At 36.8% G+C, this 22,980-nt stretch overlaps 4 protein-coding genes, 1 long non-coding RNA gene and 1 other non-coding gene across 9 annotated transcripts; 3 read left to right on the top strand and 3 right to left on the bottom strand.

Moving 5' to 3' along the window:
- Positions 1 to 3,004: 3,004 nt before the first annotated feature.
- Positions 3,005 to 22,136, bottom strand: LOC106401824 (lectin-like protein At3g16530). 3 transcript variants are annotated; one of them, XM_048757015.1, is made up of 3 exons: positions 22,110 to 22,136; positions 16,971 to 16,977; positions 3,005 to 4,090 (listed from the first exon to the last, which is right to left on the bottom strand). In XM_048757015.1, exon 3 carries the CDS (start codon positions 4,039 to 4,041, stop codon positions 3,211 to 3,213), a length of 831 nt encoding a protein of 276 aa, XP_048612972.1. In that variant the 5' UTR covers positions 4,042 to 4,090; positions 16,971 to 16,977; positions 22,110 to 22,136; the 3' UTR covers positions 3,005 to 3,210. The 3 variants fall into 3 exon arrangements, with proteins under 3 accessions (XP_048612972.1, XP_048612973.1, XP_013697878.1); XM_048757016.1 differs by lacking the exons at positions 16,971 to 16,977; positions 22,110 to 22,136 and adding exons at positions 6,305 to 6,308; positions 21,480 to 21,488 and having other exon boundaries at positions 3,005 to 4,089; XM_013842424.3 differs by lacking the exon at positions 22,110 to 22,136 and having other exon boundaries at positions 3,005 to 4,087.
- Positions 4,536 to 4,598, top strand: TRNAK-UUU. The gene has a single exon. It is a non-coding gene; the product is annotated as a tRNA-Lys (tRNA).
- Positions 6,367 to 9,566, top strand: LOC125586984. Its single transcript, XR_007323534.1, has 2 exons — positions 6,367 to 8,474; positions 9,052 to 9,566. It is a non-coding gene; the product is annotated as an uncharacterized LOC125586984 (long non-coding RNA).
- Positions 15,580 to 16,608, top strand: BNAC05G38260D. Of its 2 annotated transcripts, none has more exons than XM_013842238.3 (2): positions 15,580 to 15,840; positions 15,937 to 16,608. In XM_013842238.3, the coding sequence occupies exon 2, from the start codon at positions 15,951 to 15,953 to the stop codon at positions 16,383 to 16,385; it is 435 nt and encodes a 144-aa protein (XP_013697692.1). In that variant the 5' UTR covers positions 15,580 to 15,840; positions 15,937 to 15,950; the 3' UTR covers positions 16,386 to 16,608. The 2 variants fall into 2 exon arrangements, with proteins under 2 accessions (XP_013697692.1, XP_013697691.1); XM_013842237.3 differs by having other exon boundaries at positions 15,591 to 15,836.
- Positions 16,498 to 17,595, bottom strand: LOC106401678 (L-aminoadipate-semialdehyde dehydrogenase-phosphopantetheinyl transferase-like). The gene has a single exon (XM_048757018.1). The coding sequence runs from the start codon at positions 17,268 to 17,270 to the stop codon at positions 16,590 to 16,592; it is 681 nt and encodes a 226-aa protein (XP_048612975.1). The 5' UTR covers positions 17,271 to 17,595; the 3' UTR covers positions 16,498 to 16,589.
- Positions 17,835 to 18,648, bottom strand: LOC106401680 (metallothionein-like protein 3). The gene is made up of 3 exons (XM_013842239.3): positions 18,398 to 18,648; positions 18,220 to 18,267; positions 17,835 to 18,142 (listed from the first exon to the last, which is right to left on the bottom strand). Exons 1-3 carry the CDS (start codon positions 18,442 to 18,444, stop codon positions 18,034 to 18,036), a joined length of 204 nt encoding a protein of 67 aa, XP_013697693.1. The 5' UTR covers positions 18,445 to 18,648; the 3' UTR covers positions 17,835 to 18,033.
- Positions 22,137 to 22,980: the final 844 nt, after the last annotated feature.

Here is a 22,980-nt window from a genome sequence, read left to right as displayed (position 1 = left end):
GTCACCGATAGAAAAAAGGCGACAAGAATCAAAAGCTTCTATTTATTGTCCCAAATCTATTTACTGTCCCATTTCTTAATTGGAGATTTCTAAAAATTCATATCTCATGTATACTCTAAGACATTCCACGTTTGTAGTCTTCTGCATGGGAAATCATCCTTTATATATTAAAAGAGAAGCATTTGAAATAAATGTGTTCACACACATTGACACGTGTCAGCCTCACAATCATTTCAACTTTCGAATGGTTACGTGTCAGTCTCACATTCATTTAGCAATTAATATGTTCACACACTTATTTTTTAACTCTATCGCAGACAATTTAATTAGTTCACACACTATTTTTCTTAATCAGCTCATTTTTATTTTCGTATTTTAAACATTTCTATTAGTGAATTGAAGTTCACAATGGGCAAATACTAAATAATATCATTGTTGAAAACAAAAATTACAAAATCATTAAGATTCACATCAACTAAAATGCTGGAATTATAATGTTTTTAGAAATTGATAGTTTCGTATATTGCCGAACTTGGTCATGGTTGAGGTTTATGCATATGAAACCAACAAATAATTGTGATTGGTTATAAATTAAGAAACTAAGGTGAAAAATGCCACATACAAAATTGGATCTTTAGTTTAGCCAACTATTGTTTTTCTTTACAGAGTTTTCATATCAAACCAAAAATTAGAAATATAATAAAATTGTTAGAAAAAATCAGAAATCATAAAAGCTTTAAAAGAAAAAAAAATCGCATAATCAATTGAAAAACAGAATTCATGTACTGAATGAAGAGATCACATTATTTTTGACGCAACTCTAACTCATTTTACTCTATTGTATCGTGTTTTTATCATATTTACTAAGAACTTCTATAATAAAGTACACGTTCTTGGTTATAGACTATGTCAATCTTTTAATGTCCACCAATATTGACACGACGTTAGCCTTCTTCAAGTAGGCTTCTTTCTTCGCTAACGCTTAGGAATTCCTAGAGACTGAGAAACTAAGTACGTCCAACCATTTTTATTGGTAGTCTTAAAGTATGGTCCAATAATTATATACGTAAAATAAACCAAACATATTAATTTCACATTTATTTATTTTTCTTTACATTTGTAGAAGAAACTAAGTCTTGATAAAATATTTGGATCCGAAAAACAGAACCAAACTTGATTTGAAAGTAATAATAAACACAAACTAAAATTGATTTAGTACTCAATGTATCTAAAAGTTTAATATCTAACCAGACCCAAATCCGATCCAAACTGAAATATTGGATACCAAAAATATCTAAAACACAATTATATACTTAAACATATTATTTATTTTAAATTTTATATCTATTAGATATTCATTAATATGAAAATATCTAAAATAACAAAATATGTTCAAAATACTAATATATATATTTCTCCATCTAAGTATTTAAATTGAACTATTTTATGTAAATTTAAGTATTTACTCTTAAATTATTCAAATTTTTACATTTTATATTATTTTATAATTGGATTTTGAGGATTAAGTATACTTGGATTTTTGTTAAGAAATTACATAATTCAAATAGGTACCCGAACTCGAATCTGAACCTGCAATGATTCAAATCCAATCCATATGCAAACCGAAATTTGTAAATATCCGAATCATATTTAAATTTCTAATTCCAAAAATCAAAATCCGAATAGATCAAATGAATCCGAACGAATATCTGAATGTCCATCCTTTGAAAAATCTATACGACAAATCTCTTATTACATCGTAAATTAAATAATTTAATCAATTATTTTACCGTGTGCACGGCGCAGATTATTATCTAGTATTATGTAATTAGACGTTTATTATATTTCATTTTGAATATATATAGGCTTCAAGCAAGATCAAGTTATACACAAATTAGTTTAAAAAGAAAGTTTAATTTATTGTCAATCTCAAAATACAAAAGAACATGAAATACAATACAAAGTAAGCCACATATCTGGCTTTTTATTGTTTAAAGTTTTAAACCTTAATTATTCACTCAAAGCAAATACATGTCATTTTTCAAAATCCAAAAACCAATACCGAATCTGATCCGCATTGAAATCTGAATGAGTATCCAAATATATACATAAATATATATATATATATATATATATATATATTAATTATAATAATATTTATAATAATATTCATATTTAAAATTATTAATAAAATATATTAGTTATTTTAAGTATGTATAGATATAAATGGATGCTTTGGATGCAAAATGCCCTAACCAAATTGTATCTATGGTTTTCTGATAAAATTAACTAATTAAGTTTAGGTAGTTTAGATATAAAATATTCGAATCGGATAATTTAGTTAATTCAGTTAAAAATCCAATTCACTTAAATTTAGGAGGCTCCAACTCAAACCTGATTCGGGGTTTTATAATATCCAAATAATTTTTTTTTTAAATCGGAAAGACAAATATCCAAATGAATCATACCTATACCCGAGGAAATATTCCAATGTTCAGGTCTAAGAGCATAAATATCCCAGGTTTCTGAAAGAGGTTTTTGGCAAAATGTGGGTCCCACTGATGCGTGGACCCCACAAAAATTTTAAAAACCAGTCCCCAAAATCACCAAATAAGGATCGGTCTTTGGTGAGTTTTTGCACTGTTTGCGGGTCCCACCGACACGTGGCGGTCCGCGATTGGTTTATTTTTTAATTTTATTTTTATTTTTTTTTAGAAAAAAAAATAAAAATTCTTAAGGACTCCATTTGGAGTTTTACCGGTCTAATAAGTATACCTCTCATTCTCTCAACGATTCCTATAAAAAGATCATCATCTTTAGTAAGAACGCACCGTTTTATTGCCTACGCAAGCAAAAATAAACTCTCAAGACATTCCACCTTTGTAGTATTCTGCATGGGAAAGCATTTTTTATTATTCAATATTTTTTTGGTAAAATATTGAATCCATGACAATACTTTTATTTGGAATATATTATTCAAGCAAAATCCAGTTATAGATAAATGAGTATGAAAAGAGTTTATTTTTATTGTCAATCTCAGGATACAAAGAACATGAAAACATACAGTACAGAGAAAGCCAAATATCTGGCTTTTTTATTGTTTAAAAATTTAAACCTTGATTATTAATTCGAACGAGCATAAATAAAACAAAACCAGACTTGCTAAACCGGCTTAATTGTTTTCTTTTTCTTGTTTGTAACTGGACCGGTTTAGTTGTTCTTGGCAGCGTTTTCGAAAGACCAGCTCCAGATATCGTGACGCTCAGCGGCACGTCCCATGGAACCAGCAAAACCGACGTAACTGTTTTGTAGAATAACATCATTGAGCTCTCTCGGGCCTTGGATCAAAGGTCTCTTAGGTTTCTTCATGTTCTCAGGCGCGAGCGTAATGGTAATCCTGTTGTCTTTGTTTCTAAACTCAATCCAAGCCGTGAACCTCTCTCCACTGCTCAGGTTCACATCTTTGAACGACCAAACCTTCCTCTTCCCGACTCTCGTCTGAACCCAGTAACCAGCTTTCTCCGCGACGTTCGAAGTCATGGAGTTGATGTTGAGCCCGACGTGGTTGCCACTAATGTCTTGGAACTCCTTGTTCTGGAAAGTGTCGAACTCGACGGCAAAGAGGTTGTTCTCCGGTTTACCGTTGTTGGTTTTGTTGAGCATGCCGAGGAATCCGCCACCGGAAGCGCCGGAGTTGTCGACGGTGGGGACGACGATGAAGGCGAGGCCTTGGCCGGAGTTTGGTTTGGTGCGAGGGGTGATGGAGAAAGTGAAAGAGGTCTCGAATGAGTAAGGAGCAGAATCGTTGGAGGGTTTGAATGGGATGGGGTTGATGTAGAGACCTTGACCGTGAGAGAATGGGTTTTCGTCACGGGTCATGGACCAAGCTCCGGATCGGTCTAAACCGTCGGAGGAAGGACCAAGCTCTGCGTCTCCGAGGAAGAACAGGTTGTCTCCATCGAAGGTTTTGAAGTTGAACTTGACGGCAAAGGCTGCTTGAGCTAAGAACAGAGCAAGGAAACAGAGTTTGTGAATCTGCATTGTGTGTTTTTTGTATGTGACTGAAGTGTGAGAAGATTGATTGATGATGATGAAAGATCTCAGGGTGGTAATGTGTTTATATAAGAGTTTACGTAAGCCATCGAGTTTGATTATTCAAACTTGGTGAAAGCAATTATTCGAAAAATGGTCAAATAAATTAAGCCAAGTGGACGTGTTGGTGCGTTACAGACGCCGCCACAAGGGCCTAGCAGTGATATTGGACCTACTAATCAATGAACCATCCTTATCATTTTGCTAATTGTAGTAATTGTTTTTTTAGTAATAATTGATTGATTCTATTGCGTAGTTTCTTGTCGCCTTTCTCTACGAAACATTGTGTGAATTCATGACGACTCATGTCTAAACCTGAGATATTGACATCTTGATCATTACTCTTCCCCTGTTTGATTGATGTTTGCTTTGTCTTTTTCCAGTACGTGGATACATGAGTTATTTAGGTGTTATCAAAGTTTAACAAGAAACACTAATCATTCGTAGCTCAGTGGTAGAGCGCGTGACTTTTAATCCCGTGGCCGTGGGTTCGATCCCCACAGACGGCGGTGGATGTTTTATTGTCAAAAATCAAATTTCAATGAAGAAAGTTTTTAACAATTAGGAAGAGGAGCTCGAACAACGAAGACACTAGTGTTCCTTCTCCTTTTCGATTCTATGATGAAGGGGAGCTCAACCAAACCTGTGGTTCTGGAAGTTTGTTCGACGTGTCAACCCATGTGGATGATACCCCTATGAGCTCCTTTTTGCTGCAGTCCCTTTTCATGTTGGGCCGGTTATAGACCGGACCGGTTATGGACATCCATCATATGGTTTATAACACTCCCCCTTAGATGTCATAACCATACAGAGTTCGTAATACGCTTTGGATGTTGCCTCATTAAAACCTTACCAGGAAAACCCAGTGGGACAAAACCATGGTTAAAGAAAAAGAGTACAATACGCATTACTCCCCCTGTTCTGAACATCACTGAAAATCTTTCAGTCTACGTATCTCAATCTCTGTATATGTCCTTCAAGTTGGCGCATCCCAACCTGATGGTTGAGCTTCATGGATACCAATGACTAATGGTCTCAATATCAAGGCAAGGCGCCAATAGTACTTAAGGTTAGGGACGTGTATGTCTTTAGTGTCTTATGGTCGAACATGAGCTAAACATATAGGAGATTCTCGGCAAGAACACATGTCCGGCCTAGTATGGCTTGTCTATTACATCAAGGCGCCAATGGTACTTGGGTAATGGACTTTACCGGACCAAAGACATATTTCTTGTCCTTCTTGGGACCAAAGGATCCGTGTCCAAGTCAGGGATATTCACGACCATGTCCTTCTTGTGGACCAAACAGATCAGTGTCTAAAACAAGTGATCTCACGCCATTTACTAGATAATGGGTGAGACTGGTCCACATTAAATCCTTTGAGTACCCTTTTCTGTATATACTATTTGATGCACAAGGATTTCATTGTTAATGTACTCAAGCTGTAGTCTCAAACAAAACTTTGTTTTCCATGATCTTTCATCTCAAACTCTTTCTTGAGATATTCAATTATTTGGGAAATTGTACCCAGAGGTTCCTAGAATATTCAGATCATCACTACAAGAAATGTGGGTATTAATAGCATTAGATCATAGCGTTTATGATATTTTTGCTATTATATAACAAACTTGCTTTTTTAATTGCGTTTTTCAATTTTAAACGCTATATTTGTTATCGCGGGAAAATAATTTTTTAGCCACCTTAGCGAAATTTGGCTTTGACAAAATATTTCGATATGATAAAAATTGTTTTTTTTTTCTTAAGTCATTTTCTTGGTGCTGGTTATGAACGAGCCTCGAACGACGGCGTACAGACTGGTGATGATAACGACGCACGCCTCCATCCTCTTTCACTGAGTTTGCGACCATCAACTCAGATCTCGCCGGCGACGTCCTCGCCGCCGCTTCGTCTAGCAGTGGCACCACCATCAGCCGCTGCTCTCTGTACCACCGTCTGAACCTCCAGAGCCACCAATCCCTCCAGACCCACCAATGTAAAAGTTTCTTCAATCCCCTGTTGATTCAACCTTCGGGATATTGATATTTGGGTTTGGATTATCTTATTGTTGTTTGTGGGTTTGATGCAGCGGAACCATAAGAGATATTGAGGAAGTTCTCGGAGAAGAACACTCGGCGCTCAGGGACTTACTTATGTGTTGACAAAGGAGTTACTTATGTTGCCATTAAGGTTTGTAAAATAACCTTAACAGTTTCCAACTTTCTGGTGAGTTTCTCTTGGATGCTTGATGGCTGATGATATGATTTGTGGGTGTTTTGTATGTTTGATTTAGAAATGGAAGTGGATGATATAACTGTGCACACAGGCTACAAAGGTGGACTTGAGACAAGTAGGTTTCTGAGAAGCAGAGTTGAAAATGGTTGTGGACTGACAAGAAGAAAGAAGGATCCAGAATTCATCAAAAACATCTCTTGTTTGTCTTTAAGTTTCATATGACACAGAATTCTCCGAGAACAGCTTGCTAGTTGCTAAGTCTTCCGGCAATGATCATGGTTTGTTCTCTCATCTTCCATATCTCAGTTCAATAATTTAATCATTTTCGAAGTCTTACAAACACCAGAATCTCTATTCTTTGCTAAAGTTTATCTTTTTGCCCGGTTCTTGGATAAAGTTTGGCTTTTTCCTTGTTTTTGTTCACCTATATTCTCTATGTTACGATTTTAAGTCTTTGCTTGGCAACATTTTATGTATTTACTCTGTTTCTTGTCTGTTTTGGTCATGAAGAACACCTGGCCAAAGTTTTTTCTTTGATTTATTCTTGTCGTGTTCTGGCTTGTAGTGGCGGCTTCAACTACGGATAAAGCTGTAGCTAAACTGCCAAATGCACCAATTTTCTCATGTTAAGTCCGGTTTAGATAAAAGTATGGTGCTTTGATTGTTACGACAGCAGAGAGGGAGCTTGGAACCATGAGCTTGATTCATTGACACAGGTTGATCTCAACAACTGCGAAGTTTCTTTGCTTTCATTTTAGTGGTTTGCCTTTTCCTTATGTGAGAAAGTGGGGTTATGGTTATACTTAAGCAAATCCATATTTTAGAGCTTGATGCTTTTAATTCATGTTTACATGTATTGACTTTGTGTGTTTTAAATTTTTAATGGAAAACTATATGATTGTTCAATAAGTGGAATCAGACTATATTTAAAAATTTGATTGTAAATAACATTCTTTTATGATTTTTCAATGAATTTGAAATTTCATAATAAAATAAAAATTATGTTTAGGAATTAAATTAGCATTTGTGGTTTGAGGTTTAGATTTAATATTTGAAACTAATTTTATAAAATATTAAATTTTGAATTTAAACTTAAGATTTGAGATTAAAATAATAAAATATCTATGTTTTAAGAGTTGTGTTTAAAGTTTAGGGTTTCAACCCTAACCCCTAAACCTAATTTTAAAACTTCAATGTTTTCATGATATAGCTTTAATCTTTAATTTGAATTCAAAATTTAATCATTTTAAAAATACAATCTAAACTTTAAATTATAAACCTCAAACACTAAATCGTAAATTTACACCATAAACATTGCATACAAATATTTAAAACTCAAATCTTTAATTATTTGACTTTAAATTTTTAAATTTAATCATAAAGTCCACTATTAAATCATAAAATCTAAAGATAACACAAAAGTAATATGATAAAAAGAAAATTCAACACTAATAATAAATTATAAAAATAAAATAAAAAACCTGTTTACCTTAAGTTCTAAACCCTAAACATGCCCTAAACCCTAACTACATATCTCAATACCCTATATCTTAAATTCCATTTTATACATAAATCTTCAACTTTAAACATTTTAATTCAAACATTTGGATTATATATCATACAGAAATATTCAAGTTTAAAGATTATAATACAAACCCTACATATACATACCCCTAGCCTTACTTATAACTTCAAACCCTATATCATATTCCAAACTCTATACAAAAAGTATTAAATCATAACACTTTAAAATTATAACACTTATTTTATACTAAATTATGAAATTATACAAAGTATAAAATCTAAATAAAATCAGTATATTCATAATATAACTTCAATCCCTAAACTCCAAACCACATACTTCATAAGAAGATAATTTGTACTGTTTTTTATGAGCCATTGATTGATTTTTAAATCAAAGGTCCAAAATCAATCTCCTATCTATCTTTCCCCCTTGTTTTCTATTGGTTTGGCGCGGATCACCCTCTGCACCGTTAGATCATAACGAACCAACGCTTGAGATTTTTTTTTCAATTATTTTCTGAGAACAGATCGCGTTGGAGAGAGATAGAGAGAGAGGGGTCAGAAAAAAAGAGAGAATGCTCGACGCCCTAGCAAACCTCGGCCTCCTTCTCTTCTTCTTCTTCCTCGTCGGCCTCCTTCTCTTCTTCTCTTATTCTTTCTCTAAACTCTCTGATTTTTTTTTTATCTCTTCATATTCATGCTAAGAACTGATAGATCTGTGTTGTGGTTGTCGAAATCTGATAGATTAAGGTCCTCTGATTTTGTTTTTGTGTTTAATCTGTTCTCACAAGTCTGATCGAAACTTCTCTTCTTCTCGAAATTTCTCTTTGATTTATACTTGTCTTTGGTTGAATTCGAAATTGATCTGAGAAGGGTGGGTTTGATTTTCGTTTTGATCTGTTTCTGTTAAAGTGTAAGATTGAGCGCTTCTTTTCTATTGTTTCTGTTTCTGATTATCAACTTGTTTCTGATTATCAATCTGATTTATTAAGATTTGAATTTCGTTTTGAATCTGTCTCTATTGGTGTTTTCTGTTCTGTCTGAGATTATGTAAGAATCAACGTCCATCTCTGTTTCTTTTGTTCTGTCTGAGATTATGTAAGAATTAACTTCTCTCGCACGATCTGTCTCTCTCTCTCTCTCTCTCTCTCTCTCTCTCTCTATCCTAGTGTTCTGATTCTGGTTTTGCGTTTGTGTTCTTAGTTAAATAAAGTGGAGGAGGCTGAAGAAGCTTGGTGGTGGTGGTCTCGCCACCGACTCCATATCAGAAGAAGCATGGCTCGAGACGAGAAGACAAAGGGCTGGTGATTCAAGAACAGAACATAACTCGTGCTCTGTTTTTTTCTGTGGTGATGCGACGACAGCACTCTGGAGGCTGAAGGCGGATGCTCTGGAGGCTAGAGGCTGGAGGCTGGAGGCTAGAGGCGGAGGAATTAGGGTTGTAGGCAGAGGCTTAGATTTTTTTTTTTGTCGACAGGTAGAGATCGAAATCTGGTTATCATGAGTTGGAAACAGAAGAGGATTTAGGTTGATGATATGGGTGATGATATGGATGATGATAGCGTATATGTTAGGGATGATTGTGAAGGTTTATTAGTGGTAGATTGATGATATGTTGTATGCTTGTGTGATGGTTTGTATGAATGTGATAATGTTGTGTTATGGGATTTGAATAATTATATTGATTTTTGGAATTTTAATAATTTATATTGTTTTTATTTCATATTTTCGAATTAATTATTTAAAAATCAATTCAATATTTATTATTAATTAATTTTGGGATAATTATAAAACTAATTAATAACACGAAACATTTGCTATCTTTGCTACTAGGAAAAATCAAATTATTTGGTTCTAATAACATTTATTAAACGTTATTATAAATACTAACAATTGCGAACACAAAATCGCTATTGTTATACGCTTAGTAATAGCACAGAGGAAAATCGCTATTAAAAGGGTTGGACTTTTTATAACGGGTGATGTCAGAGCGTCCAAGGAAACGCTATTAAACCAAAATGATAGCGCTTTTCGTCCGCTATTACTAACCACATTTCCTGTAGTGCATATACTTTGATGATTATCAATATTGTTCTCGAGAACTTGTTGTACTTTCAGCTCAATACCCTCTAGTACTTTCATTATCCAGTGGATCATATAAATATGCAGCCATTACATCAATTTGCTGCAAGTTTACTTTTTCTCTCTTATATAGCCAGACTTATGAGAAATCTAAAAGTAGTTGCATCCACCACATGGGAGTATGTCTCCTCATAATCTATTACTGGTCTTTGTGAGAATCCTTGTGCAACATCAGCTTTATATCTCACGATTTCGATTCCTCACAAGACCCATTTATATCCACTGGTTTTAACATCATATGGCGTTTTAATCATATGGCCAAATACGCATTTCTTCTTTAAACTATTTAACCCCACGTTTCCATTCAATCCAATTTGTTCTACGAGTGTGCACTCTTATACTAACGTGGGTTCATGATCCTCGCTTATATTCATAAATTCAAGTGCTACCTTGTATGCAAATAAATCATCTTATGTCGACATTCTTTATTGGTTCCATTATGTTCCAGACATGATATAATCGATTGAGATTCATTATTATCAGGACCTTTAATACTTTGCAGCTTGGCGTCCCAAGCTACATTGTTTGGTACCTATACCTTAGAGCCGGCTGGCCTTATCTCCATGTCTGGGATGCTTTCCTTAGTAACCTCGGATTTGGATTTTGATTATCATTCTTTGCACCTTTCTTTTGTTTCCGAAGATTCTTATCTTTTGGAACCTATTGGTCTATCTTGTATAGAGTCTGTAGCAACTTGACTGTGTCTCTTTTGGACATAAATTTCGTTGGTGCTTCACAAGCTGGTTTATATATGACTTAGTCATTTTTCGGGTCCGCAAATGTGTCTGGCATTTGATTAGCTAGCTTTGCAAATGTATAATTTTTGGACGTCTATTTCACACTCTTTAGTCTGAGGATCTTGCCAAGACAATGATGGTCGATGCCATTCTGTTTCTCTTACCAGCTTATTATTTTCTCACCCTAATGTTGGATAGTCGGATCCACTAAACTTTGCAATCCGTGTTCTTGGCCACTAAATAGATCACCCATATTTGGCTCAAGGTACTTCATTATTTGTGGGAGATTCATATCCAACATATATCCTCATCCTCATCCTCTTCTAAGGATCCATCTTAGACGGCACATATATTTGTGGTGGCTTATCCAAATATCTCAAGATGGTATATGTCTGGCTCATGACCCGCAATAAATTTGAGATGGGAATATCTATGCTCACTTAAATGGTCTGATGCTTATTAGTTAAGGTGCATGTAAATTCGTGTGTCCCCAAGCCTTGGACTGAGAGTTTGGACCTATGGGTAATGGCCAATGCAGATTTATAAAAGGATTCAGCCAAGCTATATATAGTATGGACATGTGCGGATTTGTCCTCACTGCCCCCTCATGGACATACGATAATCTTTAAGTGCTTTGGGACATCATGGCCTAATGAGTTTCCCTTGTGTTCATGCTACACACGTGAGATTCTATGGGATAACTCTTTGTGCCTTTTCCAATATCAATTTCGCATCACGTTTTGGACCAGGATGGCCAATCCGGTCATGCCATAAAGTGTATAATTTCGTGGGTAAATCATTCTGGTTACCATGACTTTTGCCTCTATCATACTGATCTTGGCATAGTCTAGATCAATAGGGAATGCATGTATAGTCTTTAGGACTTAATATGGCCTTGGGCGATTTTCATAACTCTGAAGGAACTGTTGTTTCCTTTGCCTATTGTATCATTGTGGAAACCATTCTTATATCTCTATATTTTATAATCTCAATGGGTTTCTCTAGGTGAATATAAAGCATCTAAATGCTTGCCCTTATACATATCTGGCCATAGACCTTAATGTGTACCATACCCACAATTTATAAACTCATATTGGCGTTTTTTAATAAAATCATTCATTCCTTTTATTAAGTTTTAATAAAACAAGTTCGAAGAAATGAAAACATAGAAATGAAAAACACCAAAACAAAGAACACAGAAATTTAGATTACAAATGTTGAAACCAATCTTCAGTTTTTTAGACAATCTGAAGTTTCATAATCCATAAGATCGTCCTTCTCATGATTGAAGTCATTTTCATCATCTTGGTAAGTCATATGGGCTTCAGGATTCTTCCCTTTCAGACTCTCTTGATAGAGGTCAACAAGATGCTTGGGAGTCCTACAAGTCTTAGCCCAATGATTGCTCATACCACACCTATGGCACACGGATTCGTCTGGTTTGGTCGAGTGTTGGGGTTTAAATGAATATCCATGGCCGCGACCATGACCTCGTCCAAATGAGCCATGGTCTCGACCATTTCCTCGCCCGCGGCCAAAAGATCTTCGACCGCGTCCACGTCCGTTCGACTTGTCTCGACTACGGCCATACTGGCTGTTTCCTTGGACGTGGTTGGACTCTTTATTGTCCTCTGTCGTGTGTGCTTCAGGTAGTGGAGTTGATCCAAGAGGTCTCATTTGACTGTTTCTCATCAATAATTCATTGTTCCGCTCAGCGAATAAGAGACAAGAAATAAGATTAGCATAGGTCTTAAAACCTTTCTCACGGTACTGTTGTTGTAACAGCACATTGCTTGCATGGAAAGTGGAAAAGGTTTTCTCAAGCATATCATGTTCCGTAATACTTTCACCACACAGTTTCATTTTGGAAACAATCTTAAACAGTGCAGAGTTATACTCGTCCACAGACTTATAGTCTTGGATTCTGAGATTCGTCCAATCAAACCGAGCTTTTGGTAAGATCACCATTCTCTGGTGATCATATCTCGATTTCAATTCATTCCAAAGATCTAGTGGATTCTCAATGGTTAGATACTGATCCTTGAGACTCTCAGCTAGATGATGACGAATGATCAAGATGGCTCTGTAACGATCTTTCTCATTATCATTATTGTTCTCGGTGATACATTCACAGAGACCCTTGGATTTCAGGATGATCTTAGCATCGAGCGCCCATTGAAGGTAATTATCTCCAGAGAGATTTAGGGCAACGAAATCCAGGTTGTTGATTTTTGACATCTGAAATCATAGATTAATATCTTTAGGTCTTTAGGAATAGAGTTTAAACGAATAGGGTTTTAGGTTTAAACAATCAATCAATGCCTCACGGCCAAGATCTATGCCTCTCGGCTAATAAGCATGCCGCACGGCCATGAATGCAATCGGTTCAATCTTATGCATTTAGTTTGTCATGTAATTGCAATCCTAACATACATTGTTTATATATGATGCAATCAATACAAACAAACCTCTCGGCCAAACAAAAGAACAAGCCACACGGCTACTTGATTTGATTCAATACCATTCCTAGAAAAGTTCTAAGTGCAATTTGCAATCAATCAATTGTGATCAAATTAGGGTATGAATGCAACAAGGCCACACGGCCACAAGGTATGATCAAGAACTATTAACCTAGAATGCAACAAGGCCACAATTCAGATTTGATTTCAAAATAATCTAGACTAGGTTATTAGGGTTTCAGTTTAAACAATCAAAAGAATCTTAATTCATTCAGATTCAAATTTAAACAATCTTAGCAATAGTTCTAGGTGATCAAATCAATCAATTAATATTCAATTCAAACAATCAAAATCGATTTTCAAAATTAGGATTTTAGGGTTTCGATTTAATTAACAAGCAATTACAATTTCAGGATGATCATTTCAATCTCAATTAACATTCAATCAGTTTTAATTAATCAGTTTTTCGAATTAGGGTTTAGGTATTTCCGAAAATTTGATCTTAGATCAAAGAGATTTGATTTGAGATTCAAAAGCTTTAAGGCTTTGATTTTAACTGATCAATGAATCAATCTCGATTTTAGAGTTTGGAGATCGAACTTATAGAGCTTCGATTTACTCATTAGGGATTGATCTATTATCCTATGGCTTTTATCTTTAGAGATTAGGTTTTATGGTTTCATTCTTTACAAACAATCCAAATTTGATTTTCATGTTCTTAGAATTCGAATTTACCTTTAGTTTTAGTAGATTGTTGAAACCGGACCACCAAGAGAATGAACCTCGAGCTGGGCAGGAACGCGAGCTGAACACGAGCTGGCCTGGACGCGAACGGATTGAGGTTGGAGACGCGAGCGGCTCTGATGCGAACGGGGAGCTTGCAGTCTGGAACGCGAGCTGTTCTTGATGCAGGATGGAGCTGAGTTTGTCTAGGATCAAGAACGCCTTGGGGCTGGAGCTGATCAGGTGGAGACGAGCTAGAACAGAGTCACGAACGGATTAGGGTTCGTCGGTATCGTCGGGTTCGGATTAGGGTTTTAAAGCAAATGGGGCGCGCACTGTATATGTGCGTGAGGGCGCGTTGGTGGTCAGATCGACAAGCGGTTTGCACTGACTGATTCGTCTCAGCAAGGGCTTCGATTTGATATCTTGATCGTTTTCTGGGTCCTCACGGTTTGGGAGAACAGTCTCTTTGAAGTTCCGAGGCAGGTTACTTTTCGTTTTAGGGTTTTAGGGTTTTGTTGATTTGGTTTTAGGCTCAGGGTGTTAGAGGCTATCGTGCTGATAACGTGCTATGAACTTAAGGTTTAGGAATTTGTAAGTTGTGTGTATTATTACTCAATCATAAAGTGCCTTTATATATGGGAGTTACAAAGAGATAAAAGGAAAGACATAAATATGGAAAGTGTACAAATACAAGGAAAAAGAAATAGGGTTTCATATTCTCTAAAGCCTAAGCCGCCTTTCTCTCCTCTTCATGCGGCCGCCTCTCTCTCTCTAGGGTTGGGCCGTCTCTCTCTCGGTATTGGACCGGTTATAGACCGGATCGGTTATGGACATTCATCGTATGGTTTATAACATTTTCTAAGATTTTGCTACCTTTTTTAAAGATTGATGCATTTACTATTAGTCTCATGAGAAAAGGGTCTACTTGTTACTGTGTAGATGAAAAGAAAATGGAGTTTGAATAAAAAAAACTGCAGAGCTTAGCAAAGGAGAATACAAAGAGTAAGTAGAACAATGCTCTGGACATTAATACGAAAATAAGAACAATGTTGAACTGTTTGAAAGAAAAAAAATCCATTGTGCCTTGTATGTTAAGAAGTCACTATCCTTGATTATGATTAAAATCACATAATTTCCTTTTTTATTCTCTCATAAATGATATTTTATTGTTTGTTCAAGGATGTCGAATTGTCATTCTAGTGATTAATCTTATTCAAGTTTTACCAAAAATAGTCATGGATAAACGTTTCTTATAAACTTAATGATTATTGACATAAAGTATTTGATTCTATTGTTTCTTTTGGCAATCTGAAGTATATTATTATAACTTTTTTAAAAAAGTTATAATGATAAATCTTCAACATATATATATATATATTTCATAAGATTCACAATAGCTAGGATTTATCTGTATCATATTCTAACAAACAATTTATTTTCAATATGTCTATTTTTTTAATAAAAATTTGATATATTAATTTACAGAATCCATACTCTCTGAAATCAAATCCCACATTTATTAAAAAAAATATTAATTAATTATCTGATCAAGAGATGTTATTCATTCTATAGTCTATCTAGTTTTGTTTGGCAATTCTTGAAAAGGAATTAAATTAAAATAATAATCTCCCATTTAAAACCGGAAAGCAATCTTTAAACGGTGGGTTTGAATTTCTGTTGAACAGAAAAGAAGCTGCCAAAAAGAAGATCCAAAGTCAATCATCTTCTTTTTGCATCAACACAAAATTAGGGTTTATCGTAAACACAACCCCCAGAAGCTCCCTTATTGTGTGCCGAAGAATCTAATATCTCTCTGATTCAGACAAATCTCTCTCTCTCTCTCTCTCTCTCTCTCTCTCTCTCTCTCTAACAAGACCCGTATCTCTCCTCTACTGATTTTCCGACAAAGCTTAAACCTTTATATGCAAGTGAAGCGTGTTCCTTTCTGCTCTTCCCTATCTTAAAAAAAAAAAGATTCAATTATTTTTTTTTGTCTTATTATTTCGTTTGACTAATCTCCGCAGGCTCAAAAACTCCGATGAATTCACATCTCTTCCGCGTAATCTGCATCCTCCACTCCGTAATCGCGCTCACGAGCGGAACCCTGATGATGTTCTACACAGAGAAAGCCTCCATCTTTGGCCACGGCAGCGACATAGCCAACAAGCTCAAAGGCTCAACGCCTCACGACGAGCTGCTCATCCAGATCTCTCAATCCTTCTCCGGTTTGCTTCTCTTTGCGATCGGTTTGGTGCTTTTCATGGTGTCGTTTGTGAAAGACAGAGACTTTCATAGCTTCTTCGCCGGAGGTTCTGTGATTCTCTATGTGCTTATGGCGTTATGGAGAGTTATGTTTGAGTGGAAGATTGAAGATCTCGCCTTTGAGTGTCCCAAGCAAGCTCTAGGAGATATTGCCTTGGCTGTCTCTTGGGTTTTCTTCCTTGTTTATAGTTGGAGGGAGAAGTATGATTGATTAATGTTTTTTTTTTTTTTTTTTATGTGGGCTTTGATACAAAGTGGTTTAGTGAAATCTTTAGATTAAAACCATTGTTGGTTTCATAGTTTTTTTTTTTCAGAAGATCAAAAGTGTGAAAAGTTGGATTCTGTATTCGTCTTTGTAAATAATTTGTTGTGAAACAATGCCTTTTACTATAAGTGTTTCAACACTTTGAACAAGCTAAAGCAGTTTCCAGTCAGATATAAGTTCATCTTCAACGAATGGGATGGTTCTGTGGACAATCACAGTCATAGCTTCTTCTTCATCATCTTCTCCTTCAATGCAGATTGCAGCGTAATGAGACGAAGCAGCTAACTCCAGAAGCCTAAACTTCCATCCCTCTGCCTGGCCGCAAAGATTGTAGCTTTCAGCAGCCACAGGCCTGATGATTGAGAAAGTATTAAAAGGTGAAGCAGAGAAGCCTTTCCCTAATGCTTTCACATAAGCTTCTTTGAGAGTCCATAGCTTTATAAACTCCTTACGCCGAGCTTCCATGTCTGCTATACTTGACAGAAACTCAACTTCTCGAGACGAGTAAAACCTCTTTGCAAGTGATAACACATCGTGTCTCATCTTCCTTGTCTTGTCTTCAACGTCAATACCAACCGGAACGTTTACTGTTACTCCACAGGCTATCAATGAATCCGTGTGTGAGATGTTGAACTTCAGTTTAGGATAATTAGTAGTAGTATCAACCTCCCCATCTACTTCAGGCTTTCCGTACAGGTTCTTCTTGAACTTCAACGATCTTGGATCCACCACAGTGTCGTTGTTGTTGTTTGTCTGATATCTTGCCACTGTGGTTCGAACCAAGGTGCGAGCAAGCAATGCATTCTTCTTCTTAAGCGCATCACTTTGCATTCCAAAGATACTATCTTTCTCCTGTTGTGAGAGAAGACTCGCTCTTCACTTCGTTTGGTAACATATACCAGAGATGAGTTTGCATCCGAGATGGAAGTTGCAGAGGAACCAGAGAAGATAACATCATACCGATTCTCATACGGCTGAGCCAACAGACTCATCCCCGCCATTAATGGGACGACCTTTTCTTCGTTGTGATCGCTCTTGGAAGTTTTATAATGGGCCTGGCCCATTTAGACCAAGAACATGGGTCCATAACTCAATTTGATGCTTGTGTGCTTGCCTTTGACATGTAAATATTTCTACCTTCAACTATCTTGCAACCCTTGTAGTTTTAGCGTAAATCTAAGAGGATAAAGGCTAAAATCCATTACATGACATCATAGAGACTAGAGAAGTCGTAAGAGCTCATAGACGAGCCAACCTCAATTTTTTTGTTCACATGCCAGTTTGATTAAAGGAACAAGATGGCATCTCTACTCTTAAATATTTATGGAGATTTTTAGTAATCAAGTCACCAAACCTTAAAAACGAAAAGATTTTTGGGCATGGAGGCAAGACAACTGAAACTAATACGTAGATATATAATATGATGTATTAGAGGATAAGGGACCATAAAACCATTACATCACACACCATGCTAGAGAGTAATAAGAGATATGAGCTCAATAGATGAACTCACATCAACTTTTATTCATATTACATTTAAGAGGAAAAGAAAAAGAGAAATGGCCCCTTTTAAAATGTGTATTTAGGAGCTTTATTAATTGGGGCAGCAAGTGCAGTTGACGCAGCTGCAGCTAGAGCCACACTTGCATTGGCACCCGTTCTCTTCTGCACCATTAACGTCCATGATCATGGCTTCCTTGTAGCTGCAACACAAAATTAAATTCATCATAAACATAACCATCACCAAAAGTCCATAACCGCAACCATCATCTACAATTACCTCTCCTGAGTCTCGACGATGTCGAAGGTGTAGCTGGTTCCCTTCTTCCTGCAAATTAAAGATATATAAAACATAGGTTAATCACTATATAAGAGCATAATAATAAAACATAAGATTTATTCAAAAAAAAAACGTAAGATTATCAAAATAATAAAAAAGATATTGAGAGTAAACTTACACGCACTGGGTCTTGTCAGCACAGTCGCAGTTTCCGCACGAAGACATGATTTGATCTTGGAAAAAAACTTGAAAGTTTTTGAGTTCTTTTCTTGTGTGTGTGTGTTTTGTTGTTTTGCTTTGTGATTAGAGCTTTGGTTGCTATGCAATTTATAGATGGATAGAGAGTTGAGCATCTCTGCCAATTATGGTGAAAGCCGAATCTTTATGGGTTACGGAGAAGAGAAGCCTTTCGTTGCCAACCTCTCGTGTCCATTTCACTCTTTTCCCCACTATATTTATTCCATTATTCCTCCATTTTTATAATTTAACCCATTTGGAATAATGGATTACCAAATACCCAAACTAAAATATTTCAATCTTACTGTTTGTTGCTTGTTAGGAAAATTACCCAATATCGATGAGATGAAGATGGAATTAGACAACTAAAAGATTTAAGAAAAAGACTCTTTATAATTTTGGAAAGGGTTTACAAAGATTTTGTTTTGAGAACTCTCTCTTACAAATGTTTTCTCTCTTTGTTTTCTTGATGTGGGATGATTACAAATGGTGCCAAGCACCCCTATTTATACAAGTGGAGGAGCACACTCCAACAAGTTCTAGATTTCTCTAAATTATTATTTATTTCAAAATATCTAACTCCATAACTTTCTCTCTTCTTCTACACAATTCTTCTTCTACACACTTTTTCATCCTTCTCCATTTTTCTCTACATATCTCTTCTTCTTGGGCTCTTGGGTTATAACTTGATTAGTTATTATTCTTGGGCTAATGAGGGAAAACCCAACAAATCTCCCCCTTCCCGATTTAGCCCGAAACCGTTGTCATCCCCGTGCCTTTGCAGCAATCTTCAAACTTCTTGATCGGTAATACCTTGGTCATAAAGTCTGACCAGTTTTCATCGGTGTGTACTTTGTTGAGATGTAGAAGCTTCTCTTCAAGAACTTCTCGAATCCAATGATGCCGAATGTCGATGTGCTTCGAGCGAGAGTGAAATGTTGGATTCTTTGCTAGGTGAATAGCACTTTGGTTGTCACATAGCATGTTGTACTTTTCTTGTTTTACTCCTAACTCAAGCATGAAATTCTTCATCCATAGCATCTCCTTGCATGCTTCCGTTGCTGCGATGTATTCTGCTTCCGTGGTGGATAAGGCAACACACTTTTGTAGTTTCGATTGCCAGGAAACAGCTCCCCCTGCAAAGGTAGTAACAAAGCCTGATGTTAATTTCCTTGAATCTTTATCACCAGCCCAATCTGCATCGGTGTAACCGTTCAGCTCCAATTTTTCATTGCCAAAACATAGACACTTCTTCGTTGTGCCTCGTAGATAGCGTAGGATCCACTTAACTGCTTTCCAATGCTCCTTTCCTGGATTCGCTAGAAAGCGACTCACAACTCCTACAGCATAGGCAATGTCGGGTCTGGTGCACACCATAGCCTACATGAGACTGCCCACTGCTGATGCATATGGGGTAGTCTTCATTTCCTCTTTCTCCTTCTCACTTGTTGGACTTTGCTTCGAACATAGCTTGAAATGTCCACCAAGTGGAGTGCTCACCGGCTTTGCTTTGTGCATGTTGAATCTCTCCAACACCCTTTCAACATATCGTTCTTGGGACAACCATAAAAGCTTCTTTGGCCTATCCCGAGTGATCTTCATTCCAAGAATCTGTCTCGCTTGCCCCAGATCTTTCATCGCAAAACACCTTCCCAAATCTTTCTTTAATGCGGCTATCTTGTTGCGATCTTGACCCACAATTAACATATCATCAACATAGAGCAATAATATGAGAAAGTCGCCGCTTTCGTACCTCTTTATGAAAACGCAATGATCATTCTTGGTTTTCTTGAAGTTATGATCCACCATGAAGGAGTCAAACTTCTTGTACCATTGTCTTGGAGCTTGCTTGAGACCATAAAGACTCTTCTTTAATCGGCACACCAAGTCTTCTTTTCCTGGAACCTTGAATCCTTCAGGTTGCTCCATATAGATCTCCTCCTCGAGTTCACCATGTAGAAAGGCCATCTTGACATCGAGTTGTTCAATCTCCAAGTCTAGAACCGCTGCTAGACCAAGAACCACTCGGATAGAGGACATCTTCACCACTGGAGAGAATATTTCTTCAAAATCTATGCCTTTCTTTTGGTTGAATCCTTTCACAACCAATCGAGCTTTGTATCTTGGATTTGAGCTTTTCTCTTCATACTTCAACCTGTACACCCATTTGTTCTTCAAAGCTCTCTTTCCTTTTGGTAGCTTCAGCTCATAAGTGTGATTATCATGCAAGGATTGCATTTCTTCTTGCATAGCTTCAACCTACTCATCTCTATGAGTGTTTCCTATGGCCTCCTCATAGCTTTGAGGCTCCCCCTCATCTGTAAGATTAACGTACTCATCTCGATAATATCTTACTGATGGTCTTGTCTCTCTTCCAGACCTTCTTGGCTCATGTTCTTCCTCTGGCTCCACTTGAACTTCTTCTTCACCTTCATCACCATTCGGATCCATGATAGGATCCCCTTCGCCCTCATCTCCAATCACTTGTTCATGATTTTGAGGCTTATAAGAATCTTCATTCTTTACAACCCTTAGCTTTGGTTTCTTTGATTTGTTGATGTCTTCGATTGTTTGATCTTCGAAGAAAACAACATCTCTGCTTCGGATAATTTTTCTGATAACCGGATCCCAAAGCCGATAGCCGAAATCATCTCTTGGTGACCCAAGATAGATGCACTCTTTAGTCTTGGAGTCTAGCTTGGCTCGTTCATCCTTAGGTATATGGACAAATGCTCTGCAACCGAACACCTTCAAATGGTTGTAAGAGATTTTCTTACCCGACCAAACTTCCTCCGGGACATCGCCTTCCAAAGGAACTGATGGTGTAAGATTTATGACGTCCACTGCAGTCTTTATGGCTTCTCCCCAAAATGGCTTGGGTAGTTTAGCGTGAGAGAGCATGCACCAAACTCTTTCTGTGATCGTTCGATTCATTCTTTCAGCTAGCCCGTTCAGTTGTGGTGTCTTTGGTGGTGTCTTCTCCATCCTGATTCCATGAACTTTGCAAAACGCTTCAAAGGGACCTCGGTACTCTCCACCATTGTCAGATCGAACACACTTGAGTTTTTGACCCGTACTTCGCTCTGCTTGGGCTACAAATTCCTTGAAAGCATCAAGAACTTGATCTTTTGACTTCAAAAGGTATACCCATACCTTCCTTGAATGGTCATCAATAAAGGTGACAAAATATGATGCCCCTCCATTGGATTTCTCGGACATGGAGCATACGTCAGTATGCACAAGATCAAGAATATGCTTTCTTCTCATAGGCGTAGATGATCTTCGGAAAGCGACCCTATGTTGTTTTCCGGCTAAGCAATCATGACATGGTGAGAGAGGAATACCTTTCATATCAGGAAGAAATTTCTTGCGAGAAAGTATATTTAAACCTTTCTCACTCATATGCCCGAGTCTTCGGTGCCATATATCGATGTCATCACTTGCGACATTTACTTCTTCCTTGCAAAGCTTGGCTTGAGTAACGTATAATGAGCCTTCTTTTCTTCCTCGAGCCATGATCAAACTTCCTTTGGTTAACTTCCATTTGTCACCACCAAAATGACTGTCCAAGCCGACATCATCGACCTTTCCGGTTGATATGAGATTGAGTCGCATGTCGGGAACATGTCTCACATCCTTGAGAACTATCTTACATCCAGTGTTTGATGTAAGATTAACATCCCCCTTTCCAATGATCTTGCTTCTTCCTTGATTTCCCATTTGAACATTACCAAAGTCACCACTTTGATAGGTTGTGAAGAAGCTTCCATGAGGGGTGACGTGAAAAGAAGCACCAGAATCAACGATCCATGAGCTATCATCAGAGCTAAGATTACATTCTCCAACGAGATATAATTCTTCGCTCTGGTCTTCCACAATGGTGGTAGTCTTGTCTTCATGCTTCTTTGTAGGATTGAACCGGTCTGGTTTGATATTACCGGCTTGTTTGTCTTTCTTGAGAAACCGACATTCCGACTTCATGTGACCCGGTTTGCCACAGTAATAGCAAGTAACTCTCGGACGTGACTTAGATCTTCCTCGAGATTGGTCTCGTCCTCTGCTTCTGTTTCGGCCACGAGTCTCTTCTCTACCTCGTCTATCAACAATGTTAGCTTCTGAATAAGAACTCGAACCTCGCTCCTTCCTGCGAACTTCTTCGTTTAGAAGGCTATCAGTGACGGTGTCCATGGTAACCACTTGTTAGGAAAATTACCCAATATCGATGATATGAAGATGGAATTAGACAACTAAAATATTTAAGAAGAAGACTCTTTATAATTTTGGAAAGGGTTTACAAAGATTTTGTTTTGAGAACTCTCTCTTACAAATGTTTTCTCTCTTTGTTTTCTTGATGTGGGATGATTACAAATGGTGCCAAGCACCCCTATTTATACAAGTGGAGGAGCACACTCCAACAAGTTCTAAATTTCTCTAAATTATTATTTATTTCAAAATATCTAACTCCATAACTTTCTCTCTTCTTCTACACAATTCTTCTTCTACACACTTCTTCATCCTTCTCCA

Source organism: Brassica napus, chromosome C5 (assembly GCF_020379485.1).
Source record: "Brassica napus cultivar Da-Ae chromosome C5, Da-Ae, whole genome shotgun sequence".
Classification (NCBI taxonomy): domain Eukaryota; kingdom Viridiplantae; phylum Streptophyta; class Magnoliopsida; order Brassicales; family Brassicaceae; genus Brassica; species Brassica napus.
This window is presented reverse-complemented; position numbering and strand designations above follow the sequence as displayed.